The sequence below is a fragment of the Balaenoptera ricei genome, chromosome 3 (assembly GCF_028023285.1).
Source record: "Balaenoptera ricei isolate mBalRic1 chromosome 3, mBalRic1.hap2, whole genome shotgun sequence".
In the NCBI taxonomy this organism is placed as follows: Eukaryota; Metazoa; Chordata; class Mammalia; order Artiodactyla; family Balaenopteridae; genus Balaenoptera; species Balaenoptera ricei.
This window is the reverse complement of record NC_082641.1, coordinates 156215965-156240313: the sequence shown is the minus strand read 5'-3', so window position 1 is coordinate 156240313 and position 24349 is coordinate 156215965. Positions and strand designations below refer to the sequence as shown.

The 24349-nt window shown below is 38.9% G+C and overlaps 1 protein-coding gene across 1 annotated transcript in view; it reads left to right on the top strand.

The window, feature by feature from the left end:
* Positions 1-24349, top strand: part of LOC132362732 (ELKS/Rab6-interacting/CAST family member 1-like) — a 136886-nt gene that overhangs the window by 86861 nt on the left and 25676 nt on the right. The window contains 3 exon segments of the mRNA XM_059917708.1: positions 10715-10789; positions 16024-16185; positions 20524-20693. Of these exon segments, the coding sequence (XP_059773691.1) occupies positions 10715-10789; positions 16024-16185; positions 20524-20693 (407 nt within the window).

Genomic DNA, 24349 nt, shown 5'->3' with positions numbered 1-24349 from the left:
GACTTTAGCTGACCACTGTGTCTACTGATAATTTTTCACTTTTCTATGTAATGCTTCATTTTAAGAAAGCTTAAGTGAATAATTCATCTTACACTGAATTAAAAAAAAATGACAGCTCTACTTCTCTATATGAGGTCAGAGTCTTCAGATAATTTTCACATTTGGATAGGGGGAAAAAAAATCTCAGAACTATTTTAGTGCCAGTCTGAATAATCCCTTTTTAAATGAAGGGTGAGGAAGGCGGTTAAAAGCAGCAAAACAGCGACTTCCCCTGATGATGGCGACGGTCTGTATCTGCTCTCTGCAATATGGTAGCCACTGGCTGCGTGTGACAGTTGAGCAGTTGAAATGTGGTTAGTGTGACTGAGGAACTGAAATTTAAATTTTATTTAAATATAACTAAAATTAAATTTAATTAATCAAATTTAAATTTAAGTATCTCTGTGTAGGTAGTGGCTACTGTGTTAGGTAGTGCAGCGATGCATAATGCATGATGCGGGTAATGTTACCCGCTTTTCTTAATAATTTGTCTTGAACATCCTTCTTTGTCAGTACATGTAGAGTTTTGTAATTTCAGTTGAATTTATAATGTTCTGTTGCATTTGTTTATATTTCTTACTGTTGAAAATTTAGACTACTATTAATTTTTCATTATTATAAAACTGTGCTGCACTGAATATCCCTAACCATATATCCCTGTACATTAATTTTTTTCTTTAGCATAAATTTCCGGAAATGAATTTGCTCAGGGTGTGTACGTTTTCAAAACTCTGAATATCAGTCTTGTCTCCCAGAGTGATTGGACCAGTTTATCCTCCCAGAAGCATATACTGTATTTTTACGGTTAATCTGCAGCTATGTGCATTACAATCTTCAAATTACTGGACTGTATTGTTTTAGAAAATTTTCTATCAACTACTGTGTTGTAGGCACCATCCTGAGTTTCTTTCATTTTACTTTCAAGAGTTTATATTTTAATGAGGTAACCTGGAGCCTGGCCATAGAACATTGTAAGAGAAGGTGTAATCATCTCAGATAGCATGCAGCATGAAAACCCTACCAGCATCGTGATGAACTTTGAATGTTACGTTTTTACTCCTTCTGTTCTGAATATTTCAACCTGTGCCCATTTATTTTTGAGTTTTGGAGTTAATAAATAGTGAATAGTTAAGGATTATGGAAAGCCACAGTGTTATTCTGGCAGAGAACAACCAGCAATATGGTGAATTTGAACAAGTAGTAGGAAAAAACATGAATTTAAGACTAATTTTGAAGTAACAAGCTCTACAAATATTAAGTCCCACTTCTGAACATAAAGTGGAAAGAAATGTAGGCCTTGTTAGTTGTATCAATACACAATTCCAGTTGCCATTAGTAATGTAGCGTCATCTTACAGGAAACACAGTCCTATGGATTAAAATTATTTAAGAGCAAGTAGAAGTGATTGCTTCATGAACACATGTTTAGAATGCTGGTTCTCCTTTCTTTTTCTCCTACTTGCCTTCAAGACTTAGCTCAAATTGCAGTTCTTCTGTGAAGTCTTCCTTGTGCAGCTCTATACATATACGTAGATGAGCCAGTAATATTATAGTATACTTCCATGTGTGTTTCTTCATTGTTCACTTAATTTTTTGCACCAAGGATGTGTGTATATATATATATGAAATTTTATCTTGTCAGTGTCTTAACAAATGCACAGTGGGTACTCAAGAAATGTTGGTTGAATAAGTTGAAATGTAGGGAAAGAAGTTTAAGCCTGGAGCTTACAGAAAGAAGGATAGCTTTTCCAATTCTTTTTTCTCCAGTGTGACCACTGGATACTAAAACCTAACGAAGGTTAGAAAACAAACTAAAACCCCAAACCAGTTTTGCTTATGAGTTTAGGTATAGAAGTTGTAAATAAGATATTGGCAGATAAAATCAGCATTATGATAAAAGGATAATATTCTGACCAAAAGGAGTTTCTTCTAGGAATCCAGAATGGCTCAATATGTCATTCACAGTTATAATTTGTAATAGGTGAAAGGAAAAGATAACCTCGTAGTGTTTGATAGCTATCTCAAAGACGTTAGATAAAATGTTAGACACTTTGAAAACTAAACCAAATGAACTAAAAATAAGAATGGAATGATACCTTTATAGCATGATTTAAATAAAACAACTCAGTAAATATGTATTATAAACATATTTTAAACTAGTAGCCAGAATTGTGCTTACTCTGACGTATACTAAGACGCATCCATTAAAGTTAGGGAGAGGCAAAGATACTGTTCATCAGTATTTACATTATTCTGGAAGTGTTAGGCAGTGCTGTTAGATAAGGAAAATGGAATAAATAATATCAGTAACGGTAATGGAAAGGATAGGGCTAAATTTTCATTACAATGTAGATGGGAACATTAATATAAAGATGCTGCTTTCCCCCAACTCTGTGAATTTAGTGTAATCCCAATAGGAATATTCTTGACACGTGCCCAAATGATGTTGCAGTTTCTTTGCAAGGAGAACGGTGCGGGAACACTTGTTTAAGCAGCTCAAGATATATGTGTTTTAAACCCAGTGATATTAAAATCTGTGATACTGGCACAGTAATAGATAGCTAGATTGATGAGACAGAATAGAACCAGAAATAATATAGTTTTAAGCATATGATACATGTTTGGGAATAATCGCCATCTATTTGGAAAACAGTACATAGTTACATCAAATTAAGTTCTAGATGAAATAAAGAGCTACTTGTTAAAAAATAACAACACTAGAAGAGAATGTAAGAAAAAGGTTTTAATACAATCTTGAGACAGGAAAGAATCTTTTATTGCCATAGCAAGAGGCTTAAACCATTAAATTTGTGTATGTTAGAAAATACAGGTAACAGAAGCTAAAATGGTAATTTGGAGTAAAGCTTTGTAACATGTGGCTTGACTGTTTTGTTTCCAGAGTGACAAGGTGCTAGAGGCACTCGGCACAGCCTTTCTTTGCTCATTACTCAACAAACATCCATTGAGCTTCTAGAATGTATGTGACCCTGGGATACACGCTGGGTATACATTTTTCATGTCAGAACACATGGTCTGTGCCCTCCTAGAACTTAAAAATCTGGTGAGAGACAATAAACATAATTATGAGAGGAAATAAATTAGTTGAGTCTAATTATGTTGGGAGAGGGGATAAACAGGGTAAGTAAGCATCTTTGAGGAGGTGCCCTTTAAGGGAGATCTGAAGAAAGTTGAAAGAGTCTTGCTGAGCATTTGGGTAAAATCATTTCATGAAGAAGGTTAACAGTTTCAAAGGCCGGATGAGAAGTTTTCAGGAGACAGCAAGGAGACTAGAGGACAAAAGCATATTGTCTAAGGGGAAAACAGGCATGAGATGAGAGGTTGAAGAGGTAGCCAGGGCCAGAGTCATTCATTGCATTCATCAGATATTTATTGGACACTAACCCATGTGCAGAGCACAAGGAAATGTAGTAGCAGTGAACAAAACAAAAATCCATGCCCTCTAGGAGACAAAGCACTTGCCTTCAGGATCCCTGCAGGTAATGCAACAATTTTATTCAAAGTGCAAGAGAAAACTGCACCAATGTTTAATCGAGGGAGTGATCTAGTTTAGCTTTTAAAATCTACTCTGGCTGTGTTGAGAATAAATGGGGGAGGGAAAATTACGAGTGAACAAGGAAGTCTGATAAAGAACAACTCTAGGTTGGGTGAGTGGTGACTTGAAATGGCTATTGTGCATTATATCACTAGTGTGTCAAGAAAGGCAGAAAGAATTGAGAGCTGGCAACACTGGGATATCCATAGATTTTATTATTATTGGATTATTGTCCATCTTTTAAAAAAGCGGGTTTTCATCAGTTCCAGGACTCATAGTTTTTCCCATCTCAACAGTATGAAATTGAGTTAATAAGTCTTATCCTTGATGGCATCTTAAAATCTCTGTCAGCAAGGCCACAGTCCTGCTTGATTTGTTTGCCTGTGTACTCACAAACAGTTAACAGCTGCTCATTTTAGTCAATGTTGTGAGTATTGTTGCTATTTCTCATGTTAACTTTAGCTGTTGTTCAGTATGTCTTCAGTGATATTATGCTGTGAACCAGCATTGAAACAGTTATTGGTATGGAGAAAGTTATAAAACAGTTCAAAATGATATATGATTAAACTTTATGGTTAAATAAGTAAAAAAGGGTCTTGCAATCAATATAAAATAAAAATTCTGAATGATAGAAGCTTGGGTCATGGTTTATTTGGAGGCATTTCCTTCTTTTCTTTCCAGCACATTAAACAGTGGTTTACCTTACAATCAGTGGCATCTTAGATTTGATGAAATACAGTAACATTAAAATGGCACTCATATCCAGGAACATTTGTGATTAGTTTTCCATTTTGTTTATGAACATGATTCTGTAGATAGCAGGTAAATAATTCCCCCAAATAAAAGCCAAAGAAGAAAAACAAAAATTAAATTAAGCATTGTATTTTCTGTTTGTACTGAAATTACATTGTTACGTGACTTATTGTTAGATTTTGTATTGTTTACTGGAGTGCCTTTCCTTTGATGGATAGAAGCGTGAAGACATCTGTTGGACACATACTGAACTACAGTCAAGACGTGGTTAGTGCCTGGGGCCAGGCGTATGGAGTTTTAACAGGCTTTACAGGTGATTCTGTGATACACCAAAGTTTGGTTCTCAGTCTGTTGGCAGAACATACCTGAATTGGCTATGGAATTTTTGGATCGGCTGTCCATATGCATACCAAGCATTGTCTATAGGCTGAATAAATATTTCAGTTCTATACGTGCTCCTGTTTTTTTGAAATGTAGATCCTATTGTGATGAATAAAATAATTTGTTGGGAATTCCCTGGCGGTCCAGTCTTTAGGATTCCGTGCTTCCACTGCAGGGGCCACGGGTTCGATTCCTGGTCGGGGAACTAAGATCCGCATGATGCACGACATGGCCAAAAAAAACACAAAAAACAGAAATTAAAATACTAATTTGTTTTAAAACATTTACACGTATGTTAATTTTGGTCTCTATAATATTTTAGTCAACAAACCTTGTTTAGTGCAACTGCTCTCATGTTAAGATTTGCAGCAGTGTTTGAGGTTTAAAAGCCCTACTCTTAATCTACGGATTCAATGCAATCCCTGTCAAACTACCACTGGCATTTTTCACAGAACTAGAACAAAAAATTTCACAATTTGTATGGAAACACAAAAGACCCCGAATAGCCAAAGCAATCTTGAGAATGAAAAATGGAGCTGGAGGAATCAGGCTCCCTGACTTCAGACAATACTACAAAGCTACAGTAATCAAGACAGCATGGTACTGGCACAGAAACAGAGATTTAGATCAATGGAACAGGATAGAAAGCCCAGAGATAAACCCACGCACATATGGTCACCTTATCTTTGATAAAGGAGGCAAGAATATACAGTGGAGAAAAGACAGCTTCTTCAATAAGTGGTGCTGGGAAAACTGGACAGGTACATGTAAAAGAATGAAATTAGAACACTGCCTAACACCATACACAAAAATAAAAAAATGGATTAAAGACTTAAGTGTAAGGCCAGACACTATCAAACTCTTAGAGGAAAACAGAGGCAGAACGCTCTATGACATAAATCACAGCAAGATCCTTTTTGACCCACCTCCTAGAGAAATGGAAATAAAAACACAAATAAACAAATGGGACCTAATGAAACTTCAAAGCTTTTGCACAGCAAAGGAAACCATAAACAAGATGAGAAGACAACCCTCAGAATGGGAGAAAATATTTGCAAATGAAGCAACTGACAAAGGATTAAACTCCAGAATTTACAAGCAGCTCATGCAGCTCAATATCAAAAAAACAAACAACCCAATCCAAAAATGGGCAGAAGACCTAAATAGACATTTCTCAAAGAAGATATACAGATTGCCAACAAACACATGAAAGAATGCTCAACATCATTAATCATTAGAGAAATGCAAATCAAAACTACAATGAGATATCATCTCACACCAGTCAGAATGGCCATCATCAAAAAATCTACAAACGATAAATGCTGGAGAGGGTGTGGAGAAAAGGGAACCCTCTTGCACTGTTGGTGGGAGTGTAAATTGATACAGCCACTATGGAGCACAGTATGGAGGTTCCTTAAAAAACTAAAAATAGAACTACCATACAACCCAGCAATCCCACTACTGGGCATATACCCTGAGGAAACCATAATTCAAAAAGAGTCATGTACCAAAATGTTCATTGCAGCTCTATTTACAATAGCCAGGACATGGAAGTAACCTAAGTGTCCATCAACAGATGAATGTCTAAAGAAGATGTGGCACATATATACAGTGGAATATTAACTCAGCCATAAAAAGAAGTGAAATTGAGTTATCTGTAGTGAGGTGGATGGACCTAGAGTCTGTCATACAGAGTGAAGTAAGTCATAAAGAGAAAAACAAATACAGTATGCTAACACATATATATGGAATCTAAGAAGAAAAAAAAAAAGGTCATGAAGAACCTAGTGGCAAGACTGGAATAAAGACACAGACCTACTAAAGAATGGACTTGAGGATATGGGGAGGGGGAAGGGTAAGCTGTGACAAAGTGAGAGAGTGGCATGGACATATATACACTACCAAACGTAAAATAGATAGCTAGTGGGAAGCAGCCGCATAGCACAGGGAGATCAGCTTGGTGCTTTGTGACCACCTAGAGAGGTGGGATAGGGAGGGTGGGAGGGAGGGAGATGCAAGAGGGAAGAGATATAGGAACATATGTATATGTATATCTGATTCACTTTGTTATAAAGCAGAAACTAACACCATTGTAAAGCAATTATACTCCAATAAAGATGTTAAAAAAAAAAGGTGTCAGATATGGGGATATATGTATATGTATAGCTGATTCACTTTGTTATAAAGCAGAAACTAACACACCATTGTAAAGCAATTATACTCCAATAAAGATGTTTGAAAAAAAAAAAAAAGCCCTATTCTTTAACTAGGTTCTAGGCTAGGAATTTTGGCTCTAACATGTCTGAGGAATGCCCATCTGTATCTTTGGCAGTTGTCAGGTAAGAGCAGAGGAGGTTAGGGGGAAGAAAAGAGAAATAAACATATATAGAAAAAAAATAGAAACCTTGGACAAAGAGTAGGAAGAATTCAAAAAGAAAAAAGGTCCCTAGTTAGTTTTCCCTTTCCTAGTGATTTTGGAAAGTGTGAACAGTTGCATCGCATAACTTACTGATTCAGGTTATCCTTCCTCATCTTTTTTTTTTTGTTGTGTCATTTGTACCTCATTTCCATTTTGACAGGAAGATATGTTTTCTCAGAAGCATGCTGTTACTTGAGATGGTAAAGGGTCAAAGTGCAGTGCTGTCTGACAACGGCGGAGTTGAGGTACAGGAGGAGCAGTGAGGGTTCCTTCTTCACTTCTCCGGTGTGGAGTACAGTAAGCCCAGAACTTGTGTAGAGGATTGAAATCTGCTGAAGGGACGTCTAGCCTTGAACCAAGGGTGCTGGAGGCTAAAACCTGAAACTTGAAAGAAAGAAATTTCAGACATAAGTACTACTTTTCAGTCACAAATGCTCCTTTCTCTCAGTTGTGTAAGTAAATGTTGACTTACTTTTAAAAAGAAAGAAACTACTAACAACGGAGAAATTTTGTTCCTAACTTGTTTGTTTTCTTTCTCTAGTCATTATTCTTTATTAAATCAGTGGGAGGAACCGAACACATTTTCTACCGTGTACCACAGTTGACAGTATAACAAGATCCAGATAATTCTACCTGTATGAATCTCTGGGCTTTCTTTAATTTGTGTAGAGTGAAAATTTTCAGGCTAAAAAGAGCAAAATAAAGCAAGCACTAGCACATTCGACTTCTTACATTTGTCTGAATGGTACATTCTTTTTTATTCGCAGAGTCCTCTCCCTTTATTAACGGTGCAGGAGTCAGAGGCTCGATGTGCTCTCTGGGAAAGGGGAGTTGGTCAGCCCACTGACTGCAGGAGGTGTTCATAATGAGCTTTAATGCGCAGGCCTTTGAATGGAGATCTGTTAGGACTGATAGGTTTTACAAGCTCTTAACAGGAAAGCTTTATGCCTGCGAATGGTTTAAAGTGCACCCTAGTTCCTTAGCAGAGGAGGATTTTTTTTTATTCAAATGGATTTCTTTCCTTATATATCGCTGATATGCTTGCTAGAGTTTAAAATGAAATTGTAATAGTTTCACTGGAAAGCATTTGGAAATTTCCCTAATATCTGTGTGCCCAATTTATCACCTGTTTACAGTGTAGGGAGTAGATTCAGTGTGGACAGACTGGAGGCTGGGGGGTAACTGATGAGTTTGTTGTTTTAATGCAGGTGAGAGGTGATTATGGCCTGAACTAATGTGTTCAGATTTTGTCCTGGATTAATGTGTTCTGCATTTTACTGTCTTAATGAAGTGTTTTATCTTGCAGGGGTTAATTGTGGATTAACTCGATCCTTAACGAGACTTGCTTTTACACTCTGTTGGCTCTAGTCTAGGTAGCCTTCCCTCTAGGGCTAGACTGTCTCTACTCCTAAGACATGGCCTTTCTGGTGTCTCTGCTCAGTGCCTCTGATGTTCTCTCCACTCTGGCTCTTTGGAGCTTGAATTCTTCCCAGCCCCATGTGCGTTCAGGTAGTTGCTCAACTCATAGCTCTCTGGTAGTTGTTCTTTGACACTGTGGAGTCTTTCCCTGTACATGCAGGCTTAGTATTTGGTCAAAGACTCCAGGGGACCCCTGTCAGATCAGACACTGCTGCTTTTCTGGCTAGCTTCTTCCTCTGTGTCATTCTGCTCTGCACATTTCTCCTGTCTTTGGGACTCTTACCCACTGATCTGTCTTCTGAGCTCTGCGGGACTGCTGTTTTCTGTTTGGTCTTCCTCTCCCTGCATCACGTATTGGATAGCAAGTCCGGACCATAACCTTGTTAGTTTCTCTTCTCTCAAGGATCATACTCCTGTGCTGCTTGTTTTCCAGCGTCTGAAAACAGTTGCTTTATGCATTTTTGTCTAATTTTAACATAGTTTATGACAGGAGGGCTAGTCTTCTATCTGTTATGATCAGATTGTGTTGACCTTGTAGAGGGTGAGAAGTAAATAGGAAACTCGTTGAAGGATTGAAAACAGACTATTGCCGTGATTTGTTGATGCTTTATCTAGAGTACACCATTGCTTTCTTTAAAATGGACAGAGGAAATGAAAGGAAACTTAACTCGAGGCTGTTGTAGTAATCTAGGCTTAAACTAGACTGGAACTGGAGTGAAATGATAAATTCAAGAAGTCTTTTGAAGCTGGAACAATTAGGACCTGCTCTAGAAGGTGGTAGGAAGTGAAGATGTGGGAGGAATGAAGGGAGACACTGTGCTGTTTGGCTTGAACCACCGGGAGGGTAATGCCATTTAAGGAGATGGGCAAGACTCATCAGTCTTCAGAGGAGGGGCTAGGTTAAAGAGGAGAAAATCACGAGTTTTGTTTTGGATGAAATAAGTTTGAGTGACCTAGTAAACATCTATATACATGTCAAATGGGCAGAGCAGAGGGCAGGGCTAGAATTTCACCAGCACTGTTCAGATGGAAAATATCCATCTGTATTCTCTGCCATCGCTAGGGGCTGTACCAGGGTACTCTGGAAGTACTGGCTGACTCAGAGACATTCCCAGAATCTGACAAGAAAATAGCCTGAGGAGGTCTGGTAACTTCAGGGTGATCCTTGAAGACCCGAACTGTGATATTCTGCCATCTCCTTCCTTCCTTTCTGATCCTGAACGCACTGACATTTGGATTGAAAAAAATAGCTATGTTTTTCTGCCATTTGCTACCTGTAGACTGTTTGGGAAACTTGTTCAGCAGTCTTACCTTCTTTTTTTATCTGATTGTAGCCCCTCTGGAGAGAGATTTCCATCGTAGGTAGCCCGGTGGTTGTTGCTCTGGGGGAGGATGCTGTGCAAAGGAGGTTGTCCACACAAATGCTTTCAGTTGTTTTGTGCAGTGCGGACTGTGGCTACTTTGATTCCTCCTTTTTCTTTTTTTTTAAATGAATTTATTTCTTTTTGGCTGTGTTGGGTCTTCGTTGCAGTGCGCGGGCTTCTCATTGCGGTGGCCTTTCTTGTTGCGGAGCACGGGCTCTAGGCGCGCAGGCTTCAGTAGTTGTGGCTCATGGGCTCTAGAGCGCAGGCTCACTAGTTGTGGTGCACGGGCTTAGTTGCTCTGCGGCATGTGGGGTCTTCCCGGACCAGGGCTCGAACCCATGTCCCCTGCATCGGCAGGCGGATTCCTCACCACTGCGCCACCAGGGAAGTCCTGATTTCTCCTTTTAAAAAGGGACTCTTTCTAATCCCCTTTTTGGATTGTTTGGAGTTCTGATAATATGTCTTGGAGTCCTGTGGAAGAGTGACACACAACGTGGGGATGTGCCAGAGCTTCACCTCTTGTGGCGGCTGGGGTCTGTGTGACTTACCGTGTATAACCAGGTGTGCAGAGACGGGGACCCTCCTGTACCCCTTAGCCTGAATGCAGTCTGTGTGCTCCCTGGTCCACAGGGAAAGGTCAGGAAGACAGAAAGTGGATCAGAGTCTTACAAGGCCGGGGTAGTCATCTTTGCATGTAACTACTACTCCCTCGCCTCTCCACTCCCCTCTTGAAAAAATGAGAGTGAAAAGGAGGGCACTTACTCTCTTTTTTGCTTCTCTTGTATAGGAGATGCATCGGAGATTTGAGAATGCCCCCGATTCTGCCAAAACTAAAGCTCTGCAAACTGTTATCGAAATGAAGGTAAGTGAGAACTTCCTAAGGAATCTTATGTGTCATTTCACATTTTAATGTGTGAGTTTAAGAAAGTGGTATGTAATAATAGTTCACTCATTTTGTAGACTGAGAAGAAATAGTAAGACTTAATGAAAATGACACATTAAAAGAACTTCAGTTTCGTTTCCTCTTGTCCAGCATTTCTTGGAGTCAGCTGTTCTCAAACCTTTTGATATCAGGGCCCCTTATTCTCTTAAAATGACTCATTTCATTTGTTTTTAAGAAAATGTCCGCCAAATACCAAGTTTGTGTGTCAGTTCTTCTCTCGAGTTAAGAATAGGGTTCCGTGAAAAAAGTACCTGATTGGGCTTGCAGCTCACAGAGCACCCAGTGCTGTCCTGGGAGCAGCGTCACACCCAGGTGCAGCAGCCGGGCCTGGCCCCTTCCTGTGTCGTCACACAGCATGGTACAGAGATACATACTCAAGGGCTGAGCATATGAAAAGTTACCAGGGACATTCCTAAGTGAGCCAGTGTTTTAAAAATGTTCTTTCTTAGTTTTCTTTTTTGTCTGAGAGTGCTGACACTGAAGACTACACTGACGGCTAGCACGGTTTGGCGCTGTTGTCCAGAGGCACGAGCGCTTTTGCCTGTCCTTTATACCTTTAGTGCACGTGTTAACACAGTGGAAAAGGCACATAAAGTCATAGTATTATTATGAAAATAGTTTTGACTTCTCAAAAGGGCTAGGAGGCACCCCCAGGCTTTCACGGACTATACTTTGAAAACTTCTGCTTTAAGTTACTGAGTAGTTGGAAATCTTTAGGCTGAACGTTATGGTGATTGGTGACTAAGCGCTTGCCTTCTGTGTTAAATTGCCTGGATTCAAAACCTGGCTTTATTTAACCAGTTGTATGACATAGAACAAGTAACCTAACCTCTCCATACCTTAATTTCTTTATTAATAAATGGTGATAACAATAGTACCTATCCCATGGGTTCTTTTGTGGTTTAAATTAGTTAAAACAAGTAAAACACTTTAAAACAGGACCTGGCACATAGTAAACATTCAGTCAGTGTTAGCTGCTATGCTATTATTATTTTTATTAACAACATATTCCTTCTTGCAAGAGCTAGAAGACTCTTACAGATAGGGACCCCTCCCTCTCCCCCTCCTGCCCTCTCTGTCTCTTTTTTTAACTTCTTTGTATCCCCTAAAAAATTTGACACGGTGTTTTGCATCATGTGCCTTCATTTAATATTTGTTGATGTGGCAAGAGTCTTTAGTTTTTGGTATATAAATAGTTTTATGTAAATAGATGCTTCTCAAGTACAGTTATCAGAATGGTTCTCTTAATTTAGAAGATTTCCTCTTAAAACTTTGTTTTTATTGTTGTATACATCTTTATTCTCACTGGGGAAAGGGTTTACCAAACAAATACCAAATTAGTGGATTCTGGGTTCTTTATAGTTAGACAATTCATAGTCTTGAACATAATCTTGTAAACAGCCTCTAGAAAGGTGTAATTACATATTCACATTTCCCACAAGTTTATTGGTACATGTTATTTCCTGATCCCTGTTGGAACCTAAAAACACACGAGTGTACCTGTGTTCACAGAATTATTTTGCTTGCCTTTTGATGGCACAGGGAAGTGTACTGGTTTTAACTGGCAGTAGATCTATTTTAAGTTGTGTTAACCTCCAGCCATTCTGCTAAGAAGCAAGAGACTGAGATTCTGGTGGCCCAGTGGGGTCAGGTGGATGTTATGTTGAAATTGCAGATGCAATAGCTGAGATGCTGAGAGTGTGGCATGAGCTTGAGAGGATCATGAAGACCTAGACTGGTCTTTGGGGGAAATGGGAAAGGAGGTGATGGTGGACAATAAAAGAGCCCAGCTGTCTTCAAGGTGACGTAATATTCTTTTCTCTCTCCTCCTCCTCTCCCTCCTCCTTTCTCCCACTTTCTTCCCTCTGCTTCCTTCTCCCTTCTCTAACTTCTTCTTTTCCCTTTAGCAGTGGAGGAGCAGGGAGGAATTACTGGACTGCTGTAGGGTTAGAGTTTTGCTGGGTAGATATGGCAGAATTACTGGGATGCAAGTGAATTGAGGGTGGAGGTGAAGGAGTAGTTGGGATGATGAGTCCAGGAATGTAGCCTGGATAGGAGGGAAGAGAATTCAGAATGGATGGACAGGTTGGGAGAAAATGTAGAAGTTAGGGAGGTGGAGGACTCTGTGAGATACAAGAGCAGCAGTTAATGTGAGTGACGGTGTGTCAGGCCTAGAGGAGAGGCCTGGGTGATGTGGTCTTGTAAACTGGATAGCTAAAATGGACCGGAGGATGAAGGCGTTGGCATTACGGATGTCAAGGAATTCGGACATTGAAATCCTAGGATTATGGCAAGAGTGGCATTTGAAGGAGAGATCTATTGTCAGCCGGGTGCTGAAGACTTCTTCAGCGGGCGGGAGTGACGGGGAAGCCCCTAGATGGCAGCCGTGCAGAGGGAGAGTGAAGAGGAGTGTGAGCTTTAAATGGGAGCAGCATGGAGGAACCTGGAGGATGCCCACACTTCTCCCTGCCACTCTGTGATGCTGGTGGATTAGTGAACTTCAATGGAGAGCGTTGGGGGAAATTATATCCTTTGGGAAAGCCTGGGTTTACTTAGAGCAGGGAGACAACTTTTGAAAAAAAGTTGAGCATTTGGGAAATTTAACAAGGAAAAGAGGATTTCAGTGGACTCAGTGGGGTTGGTTGATTAATGATGGGAGACCCAGGGCTGGGGAAGTATAGAGTAGTAAGATGATAAAGAATTTATTTATTTAGTTATTATACATTCTAGGAGTAAGAAGCCTCCTTGAAAAGGGCTGTCCTCAAATAAACCCAGCCTGAGTACTGGTCGGTGCTACAACTAGTCCAACATTTCTGACGTTAATTTTCTGGCCTCATCCCAGAAAGTAGCCTGGCAGGTTCTTTTTCTGCCTCATGGCTTTCAGAGCTGCAGTTATGGTCCCTTTTTAGGTGCAGATTTTATGGTGCATGATTTGATAGTGAGTGTCTGATTTGGTCAAGAGCTGCCTCTCTGTCTGTGTTGGGATTTTCAGATAGTGCATTTGAAGCCGTTTATTTGTTTATTCTTCATGGGCCGGGATAGTTTTAAACCAAGTAAATCAAAATCCTGGTTTAGGTTTAGAGTGTCTCTGATTGTGTTAATTTAATATGTTTAATTTTGAACCAAATGTAAGTTTCATTTGAATAGATTTGTAAAAGAAAATTTTCGTTGTGTTATTTTTAAAGGTAATGCAATGCAAGTCAGAGGAGTACAGCCCTCGCCTCTCCCCCGAACCTAAAAATAGCTAGCTGTAAGTGTCTCATGATAAATCCTTTAACTCTTATCAGCATACTCTCAGATAACAAGGAAAGTCAGTCAAGACAGGCTTGAGGTAAAGTGAAAAGAGGAAGTCAGTCTCAAAATTTCTTCCTAAAGGAATGGTTTCTCTAAAATTCCAAATAAAATAAAGCTATACTGAATTTATGCTCTTTAAGGTCTTTACTTCTTAGGTGAATAAGCATATGCAACTATAGATGTAAAAGTATCTATTCTTTGTAGGAGTTTTTCTGTAATTGATGACATCTAAAGTAATCTGGGGATAAACTAGATACTGTGACAGACAAAACCAAGAAAATGAGTATAGACGGATGTTGTACTAGGAGGTGATATTCGTGGTGATGCTGATTTACAAGGACAGTGACGTTTCTTTTTAGAAATCATTATGAGATATTTGCAATGCATGGTGAAGTATAGCGAATAAGTAAGATTACTAATGCAGTAAGTAGCCTCCTCTTATCTGCAGGGGATAGGTTCCACGACCCTCAGTGGATGCCTGAAACCACAGATGGTACCAAAGCCTATATATACTATGTTTTTTCCTATACATACCTATGATTAATTTTATAAATTAGGCACAATGTGTAAGGGATTAGCAACAGTAATTAATAGTAAAATAGAACAGTTATAACAGTATGCTGTAATGGAAGTTATGTGAATAGGTCTCATTCTCTCTCTCTCTCTCTCTCTCAGTATCTTACTGCACAAATCTAATGCCTTCTTCATCTAAACTAAGCACTTGTCATGCACTGTAGCCATAACTTTTGCAGTTTGAGGTGCAACAGCAAAACTGGCACGAATTTCTTTTTCCTTCATCCCAATTTCACTGCTGGAAGATTCGTTCTGACTGTAGATCTTAGCAACCTCAGCATATGATTTTTTCTCTTAGTGAGAACTTCCACCTCTTCACTTAAAAGAAGCACCTTACGGCTTCTCTTTGTCAAATCTGAATTGCCAGCATACTACTCTTGTGCTTTGGGGACGGTATTAAATAAAATACTGTCACGTAAAAATGGTCACTTGAACACAAGCACTGTGATGCCAGGACTGTCCATCTGATAACCGAGACGACTGCCGTGAGTGCCTAACGGGCGCGGGTACACTGGACAAAGGGATGATTCACGTTCCGGTGGGACAGAATGGGATGGTGTGAGAGTTCATCGTGTTGATTGGAACAGCGGTGCACAGTTTAAAACTTCTGAATTGTTTTTTTCTGGAATTTTCCATTTGATATTTTCTGACCGCAGTTGACCTCAGGTAACTGAAACCACAGAAAGCAGAACCACGGAAAGTAAAACTGTGGAAAAGGCGGGACCACTGTGTGATAAAGTGTAACTGTTAACGTAATTATTCATCCCTTTGTTTTTCTGCAGTGGGACGTTATCAGATCTTTATTATTGTAGATAAGGGTTATACGCATTATTGTGTAAATCTTTGAAACCTTCTTACTCTTTTCCCCACTCCTTTGGGGGCAGAAATAAGCCTTTTAGGGGGGTCAAGTAAAACGATAAAATATTATAGCTAGAAAAGGTTTTACTGTTAATATTACAGATGTTTTCACTAGAAGTTTGTTGACCATAAAGTACTTAGAAACTTTAACTAGTTTTCCATTGCTTCTACTTCTTTAGTTAATACTCTCAATTTTAATCAAAAGGGTGCAGAGGAAAGGATAGAGGAAAAATCATACTATAGATCTCAGTCCTCCTCCTCTCCACCATATGGCCATGAAGGATATATTTTAGAAGCAAGGCACCAGTTGCAATATTTCTACATATTTGTTTATCTTTATTAAATTTCACATCTGTAAAGACAGACTTGTGCAACCTCTCTTGACTTTTTGCGAATACTTTAATGTCTAAATCTTCCTTTGTCCTCAGGATTCAAAAATTTCCTCTATGGAGCGTGGGCTCTGAGACTTGGAAGAGGAGATTCAGATGCTGAAATCGAACGGGGCTTTGAGTACTGAAGAACGAGAGGAAGAAATGAGGCAAATGGAGGTCTATCGGAGCCATTCTAAATTTATGAAAAACAAGGTCATGGTGTGTGATACCGTGATTTTTAAATGGGGTTTGAAAAATTGATGCATGTTCCTACTTCCTTAGTGATGATGGACCTCACGCTGTTTTATCAGGCTTCAGGGAAGAATACTTGTACCGTAATTCTTTCAGATAGAACTTTCCCAGAATTAAAGTCAGAATTACTGATGTTGTATCGTTATTTCAAATTTCACTTCAAAGAAAATTACTTGTATGAGGCTAAGTGTGTATTATCACAGTTTAACATTTCATGTCTACCAGTACTTCTGAGGCGATTAGTAGGATTACATCCAGATGAGTTTTTCTCACTATATGAAACATCGCGTTTTCTATGTCTTGTGAACAAATTTAGAAGTCAAATTCAGCCTAAGAGACTGAATCCACCTCCCCTTTTTTTTCCTGAAATGGCTTAAATAAAATCGTGTTTTCCCTTCAAACACAGTTCCCTAAAGGAAAGCCCTTTGCGCTCTCCCTTGGAGAAGACCCATGTGTATCAGGTTTATTGTTTCCCACGTGCACTTGGGGTGTATGTACAGTAGGATAGGCATCGCTGAGACATATCAGTCTGTATTATAACCTCAGTCACAGTATTCCTTCTTTAGAGCCAAAGGCATTTATTTTGATCCTATGAACTATTTTAGGCAAATTAGAGGACTTAGTTTATTACAGTTATCAGTTTATCAGGTCTGTGGTGTTTTAAAGATCATAATTTCAATTATAAAATATTAGCTAGAAAATAAGTGTTCCTCCCCCTCCCCCTGCCCCCCATATCCCAATTGTGTTAGTTCCCTAATTTCTCAGAAGTGAACACTGTTCCTTTAATGATACAGTTTCTGGCTTCTTTCTGTGATACCCATACCTGCATATAAGTCAGTAGAATATTCCTCTGTTATTTTAAGAATCTGTTATCAATGACTACGGCCAATTTCATGTAACTTTTAGAACTTAAAAATTCACATATCCAACTTTCTGTTAGTTTTGATTTATCATTCTAACTTGAGAACAAAATAAAATATCATCTCTGCTTCCCATTTGCTGATTAGCACATTTCAGTCCATTACCCTGTGAAAATAGTGAGCCCATCTAGGGTCCTTTGAAGAGGAAATTAGGGGAACAGATTTGATTGTGTTATATGAGTTATTGTTATTTCCAGTTACTGCTCTGGCTCAAAAGCAGATAATAAGAAGACCTAAGTTGACACATGAGTGAAAAAGAATAACAATGTCGTAACAGGTAGAGCAACTGAAGGAGGAGCTAAATTCGAAAGAGGCTCAAGGGGAGGAGCTGAAAAAGAGAGCGGCTGGTCTTCAGGCAGAGGTCTTTGCCGAAAGATTTACCCTTTGCGTGCAGTGATCCCACAGTGGGACCCTGCTGCTCTGGCTCTGGGTGCTCACACTTTCACTCTGTGGTCGGCAGCTTTGCCCGGGACTAGCACTGACCAGCCTGCTCTGCTCTTTAACTGACTCCTGTTCACCGGTTTGACCCACGTGCCGCCCTGTGTGCAGCGAGCCCTCATGTGCTCTGGAAGCCCTGTCCCTGGTTTTTTATTGTTGCTTTGTCACTGTGTGGATGGTGCTTCAAAGCTGTTTTTTCTCGACTCCTTTCCTGTTAACCAGAAACTTGTTGATTTATGTGAATGGTCTCTTTCTCTTCTTAGGTACAAAGAATGTGCAGATGTTCTAGGTCCATCACCCAGGGTTTATTTGAATCTGATTTCTTGAGTGAAGTGCTTTACCTTCATATGTAGACATCATCTTTAAGTCCCCGATAGGTGATTTTGCAACAAATTTTACTTTCTTTGGAACAGATGTATAGAAGTGATTAGCTTATTTAGTTATCTGGTCAGTTAGAAGTAGCATGAGACTTAAAGTCTCTAAATCTATTCAGTAGCTCAATCATCTGTCTAGAGAACTTGAAATTCCATTTCAAACTGTGATAAAATGATTATAATAAAATAGGTGACACTTGAGTACTTATTATAAGCATTTTATAACCTACTAAGGTGGGTATATTCTCAACCCAATTTATGGATAAGGAAGCTGAGGTAACACAGTGGTGCTCAGGAAGCACAGTTAGTAAGAGGCAGAGTTTGATTTTTACACAAGCCATTTGGTTCCAGAACCTGTGCTGGTAAGCTCTGCACTCCACTGCCCTATACTAGGCTGTGCACGCATTTGTCTCCCAAGTGTCAGGAAAAAAACTGCTTCTGAAAATTACGGTAGGATAAGACTGGAATGCAGCATTAAAAGAAAGAAAAAAAAACCACTTGTGCTAATTTAGTGTGTTTGCTATTTATGGACCACTTTATAGTATAGATAGAAAAGTGAGATATTTTGTCTAAAAGGGTCCAGTTTGGTTTGTTGTAACCATGTATTGTCTAGAGGAGAAGTTGATCTATAACTTTTTTTTCCTCAGCTAGTATTATTAATTTCTTTTTGTGTCGAACAACAGGCTAAACATTCTATACGCTTTTTTGGTTTAATCTGTACGCAGTACAGTGGCACTGGTTTGCTTTCTCCATCTTACTGATTAGGAAACCAAGGCTTAGAGAGGTAGTTACCCAAGAAGACACACTCGTTCGTTCTCACGTGGGATTGACTGCAAAAGCCTTATGCTCCTAACTTTTAAGGAAAATTTGTGCTTCTAAACTCTTCTATTTAGGATATTTTCTTCTTTTTCTCAGTCTTTATGGTCAGTATAGCATTCTTTGAGGATTATTTAGTAATGCAGATGATGAGGAAACTGAGATTTTATATTTATTTTTGATCACATGGTCTAGAGGTAGCTGGGAATTTGAGTAATCTTTAAGCCATAGTTCTTTAGCTGATGAGGTGAGAACATTTTGAACGTTTCTCCTGACTATTCATTCATACCACAAGTGCGTTTTTAGTGCATTCTGTTTGTTAGGGGTGGGATGTTGGTAAAGGGATGTCATGAAAGATGCTACACCATTACAGTATGTGGCAGCTCCTGGGTACGTATCTGTGTTACAGGATGGAAGTAGCTGCTGTTTACAGCTATCTTCCACTGATGTCCTTAGCAGCTGCGAGTATTTTGCATACAGTGAGCACACAGAAATGTTTGTTGAATGAATGAATATTCTATTTGTAAGTAGAGATTTCATGCATATGAGAAAAATGCTTGTCTTCCTGATGAAACAGAACAGTAAATTATAAGTTTATTTTTAGTCCTCCTTAAAAGTAATTTTAATTACAGTCAAATGTATTTCATACTTTCTCATGGGAAATTGTTCTCAAAAACTTTGTCCCTTATGCCTAAGATTATTTCAGTCAAAATACTTTAGATACCTTCAACTTTTTAAAAAGTATTTTTTGTTTCATCAGTGGTACTGAGATTACTGACTTCTTGTGAAATTTATACTTCCAAGAGTCTATATTTTAGTGCATAGCTACCTTGCTTAGGCAGTAGATACAACGTAAAAACAGATATGATTTCTTTTAATTTGGCTTACATTTAGAATAAAAGAGTAAAAATTCTTAGAAACACGGTAGAAATGTAAAGGAGATGTTTGATGTTAAATGTTTTCTAAGTTAAGATGAGAAAAATTTCTGGGGGAGTGAGTGGCACCTGTTGATGTATGGATTACTCTGTCAGAGTAATTCAAATTTGATTACACATGTAGATTCTTAGAGAATGAGATTTTATGCGTTCTTTATTTAGGTTATATACTTTTATCCATTTAGTTGATATGACATGTTGTAGGTAATATAACTTTATAGGTGGAATCTTTCTTTTAGGTCAGTACCCCTAACTCCTCAAAATTATATAATTTTTAGAAAGCACATGTTTATAATGCCTTATAACACTAAAGTGGCTTTTTAAGAAGGACTTTATGTACACTTTCATTTGAGAATGAAAAAAAAACAATGAAAAAATAATTGTGCAGCTTTTGAGTTTAGATAGCAATAGTAGGAAGTTTCTTTTTTCTTTCTGTATTCCATCTACACTAATCCTGCTGTATGATTTGCAGTTTCTTATGACTTAATAAGATGAAAACTGCTTTAGTCATGTTCAGATGCTTACTGCTGTCTCATAGTCATCTAAGTGAATTGGGATTTTTCTTCTTCCATTCCTTTTCTAATGGATTTCAACAGTTTAGGGGAGACAATAAATGAAAACTGGAAATTTTGCTATTAGTTGAATAAGCTTTGTTTTTTTGTGTGGGGGGGTGGTCAGCTAAGATTAGATGGTGCAAAAAGATGAATTGTGTCCTGTCATAAAGTTAATGCTGTATATCTTGACGTGGATCTGTCAAAGATCCAGATCAGAGGTGGTGGTTTTATTTCTTTTTTCCTTACACTGCTTTTTCTTCTTCTCTAGATTGGTCAGGTGAAGCAGGAGCTGTCCAGAAAGGACACAGAACTACTAGCCCTACAGATAAAGCTAGAAACACTCACCAACCAGTTCTCAGACAGCAAGCAGCACATTGAAGTGCTGAAGGAGTCCTTGACTGCTAAGGAGCCTCGAGGGCTGCCATCCTGCAGAACGAGGTAAAAGGAGTTGTGGGATTTGCACGGAGCCCATTCCTTGGCACCTTTTCTTGTGTGTTACCTGTGCACTTCTTGTTGTGTTGAGATACGGGAGCTATGAATAATGTTACGATGGATTCTTTAGCGATGTGGTCAGTTATAGTACTAAACTATAACCATCTTGTTTCTATTGTTCTTGTATCTAACAAATTAAACCGGTGCAGTTAATATATGTTTTTGATACTTCAGACTTTGACTACGTCTGTGCTTCTAAGTAGACTTTAAACTAATGTTATGAAATGAAACGATAGTTGTAAAAGCATTTGTTTTCACCCGTGGTAAATCTTTCAGTCATGAATGGCAGTGAGCTTGGTCAGCCTGTGTTGGGTTATTAAGTGTCCTTAATTTTTGGTATTATGAATAGCTTTAAGTAGGCAAACTGTGGAATCTAGAAATGTTTGAGATAAATCTTGTTTTGAACTGCAGATTATTAGACATGTGCCTTCATGTCCTGTTTGAAAATAAAGTTAGCATTTTTAGAAATATTAGAAGATTATCTAGTCTGCCAGCCTTGATTAGAGGTAGGAACACACTAAATAATTCCAGGCAGATGAGAATCTATCATATTTGCAATGAGAAGGAATTGATGATGCTATTTGGATTTACTGTCTTAAGGAAAATATTTTCTAAAGATCTCAATGAAATAGAGAATTTAGGTAGGAATAGGTAAGCAGTTCTGCTGTATAGAAGAAAAATAAAGCGTATAGTATGGATTAATTTTTTCTTTTCTTTTCAAGAACAAGATAATAGATAAATAAAGGCACAGTGTAATGAAGAAAGGAATGGGTAGTAAAAAGAAGGCATAAAAACATCTTAGACCCAGAAGTTCAGAATCTTCAAGCGAGGAGGAATGGGAAAATGACCAAAATGTTTCGTGTGGTATTTTATTTTTTTACAGTTAGGGATTTTGTTGAAAATGAGAGATTTGGATGATGTATTTATAATTTTCCTTACAACTTATACTTTTTCTATTTTGATCACGTTTCATTTTATCATGATACCTCAGAGGGATATTTTGGGGTAGATAAGGCTCTGGCTCTGGAGTCACAGTTACTGAGTGTGAACTTCAGTTTTACCACTTGCTACCAGGTGCAGGGTCCTGGGCACATTACTTAAGTTCATTGTGCCTCGTTTTACACCTGTAAGATGAAGAGGCGTTCCTGCCTCATTAGGTTGTTAGCATTAAACTAATTTATTCACTCCTAGTGCCTGGCACATAGTAAGGTCTTTGTCTGTCAGTTATTGGCATCCTTCTAATTCTTGTAATACTATCAGCTAATATATGTAAACTGTTAAAACGGTAAGAGAACATTGTTGCTTTTCTTTTCATTGGCATAAATTTTATGTAGAAGGTCTGCTATTTAACATTTTTATCAAGCTAAATTAAGGTTTATTCAGGGAATTGCAAATACAGAATTATCTGAAAAATGTTACCTGCAAATTTATTAATTTGTGGCTTTATTAGAGATTTTCACATCAGTGCCTGGTATGAATGCAGTACTACAAAAGGGTCAGAAGAGGGCGCCAGTGTTTTGGAGCTGAGCCTGTTGGCAAGTGCTGCTGTGATAGTTTTGGATGGAGGTGGCAGGTGTGGGAACCAGGGAACCAGGCAGTTGGTTAATGATAATGCAAACACTTAAAAGCTTGTCACAGTCTAATAGATGACTTCTTCCCCTTGGCAACCCATCCTTCTCTTTGTACCTCCCTCTGAAATAGTGTTCTTATTAGCTAGGTCTCATACAGATGGGCTTGTGATTGGTTTCTTGTACCATAGAGAACAAAGACTGTATTTGTGGTCATTCTTGGATGGTTTTTGTATTTGTTTTTAGGACTAACTGAGTTGCAGCAATTACCCCTGTAAGTTATTAGGACAACTGCTCAAATATAAGGGTCTCATTCTAAAAGATAACAGTAGAAAAGCTAACTTCCTTTTGAACTTGGGGTGATTATATGAATGTTATATGCCTGTTTATCAGGATTTGCTATTTTTTCTTAAATTACTCTGGTGACACTTGACAAGGCTCACTTTTTCCAAAGCAGCTTTCTCCTGTTGGATCCCATAAAAGACAGTTTGAACCAGCTCTTTGAAAGTTCTCACCTATTTCTATAATTGCTATCTTTCTGTTCCTATAATTGCTCTTTTTTAAAAAAATAATTTTATTTATTTTTTTTTGGCTGCATTAGGTCTTCGTTGCTGCGCGCGGGCTTTCTCTAGTTGCGGCGAGCAAGGGCTACTCTTTGTTGTGGTGCACAGGCTTCGCATTGCGGTGGCTTCTCTTGTTGCAGAGCACAGGCTCTAGGCTTGCAGGCTTCAGTAGTTGTGGTACGCGGGCTCATTAGTTGTGGCTCGCAGGCTCTAGAGCCCAGGCTCAGTAGTTGTGGCGCACGGGCTTAGTTGCTCCGCGGCATGTGGGATCTTCCCAGACCAGGGCTCGCTCCTGTGTCTCCTGCATTGGCAGGAGGATTCTTAACCACTGCGCCACCAGGGAGGCCCCCTATAATTGCTCTTTATCGATCTCATCCTCCTCTCTGAAGCTACCCTAGACTTTCATCCAGCTCTCAAATCACAAAATTAAGCACATATGAAAAAGAACATGGATTCAGGAGTTTTTTGGGTTTTTTTTTTAATTTTAAAATTCTTGAAGGAAAAACGGGATGTGGGAAAAGACCTGGTGTTTTTCCTGTTCAGGGTCCATGGAATGAGGTCCTTTTGTGTTGGGCAGTGTACAGTGTATAGTATGTATGGAATTGCTCCAGTTTTATGAACATCTCCTTTAATCGGTTGACCTTCACAGAGGTGGTCTGGATTTAGTAGCACTGTGGTCAAAGCATGGGCTTTGGAGTCAGACCTAGGCTTGAAATAGCCTTCTACATTTATTAGTTATGTGACGTTGGATGAGTTATTTTACCTCTGTAATCCTCCATTTTCTCATCTGTCACTGAGAATAATAATAATACCACCTTCCTAAGGTTAGAATAGATGTTTAATGTGGCTAGAATAGATTTTTTAAATTATGAAGTTCTCATCTGAATTTGGAGGTGAATATTAAATATCAGTGGGTTTAAAATATCACCACTGGTTTTTTTAGATGATAACTTTGTAGCCCTCTCCCCACCTTTGTACAGATAAACTGTGCACTGTTGAATGACACATCTCTGCCTGTGGCCTTTTGCAAGTTTCTCTGAGCTCTTCAACCTTTTGTTGGGATGTCAGACAGAACTCAGTGCAGTTGAAATAGCCTTTTAAAAAGGTCTGCTTGTGTACACTCTCAGCCTCATGACCCAACGCCCTTCAGTCATCCTCTTTTCTAGATGGGAACAGTGGGAGATGTGGTGATAGGAAATTATACTTAGTGATCTTCGGCAAGTCACTTAGTTTCAGCTTTGATTTCCTCAGCTTTAAAATTAGGAGTAGTTTAGATTATTTACCTTTTTAAAAGTTTATGGGGACTTCCCTGGTGGCGCAGTGGTTAAGAATCCGCCTGCCAAAGCAGGGGACACGGGTTCGAGCCCTGGTCCAGGAAGATCCCACATGCCGCAGAGCAACTAAGCCCGTGCGCCACAACTACTGAGCCTGCGCTCTAGAGCCCGTGAGCCACAGCTACTGAGCCCATGTG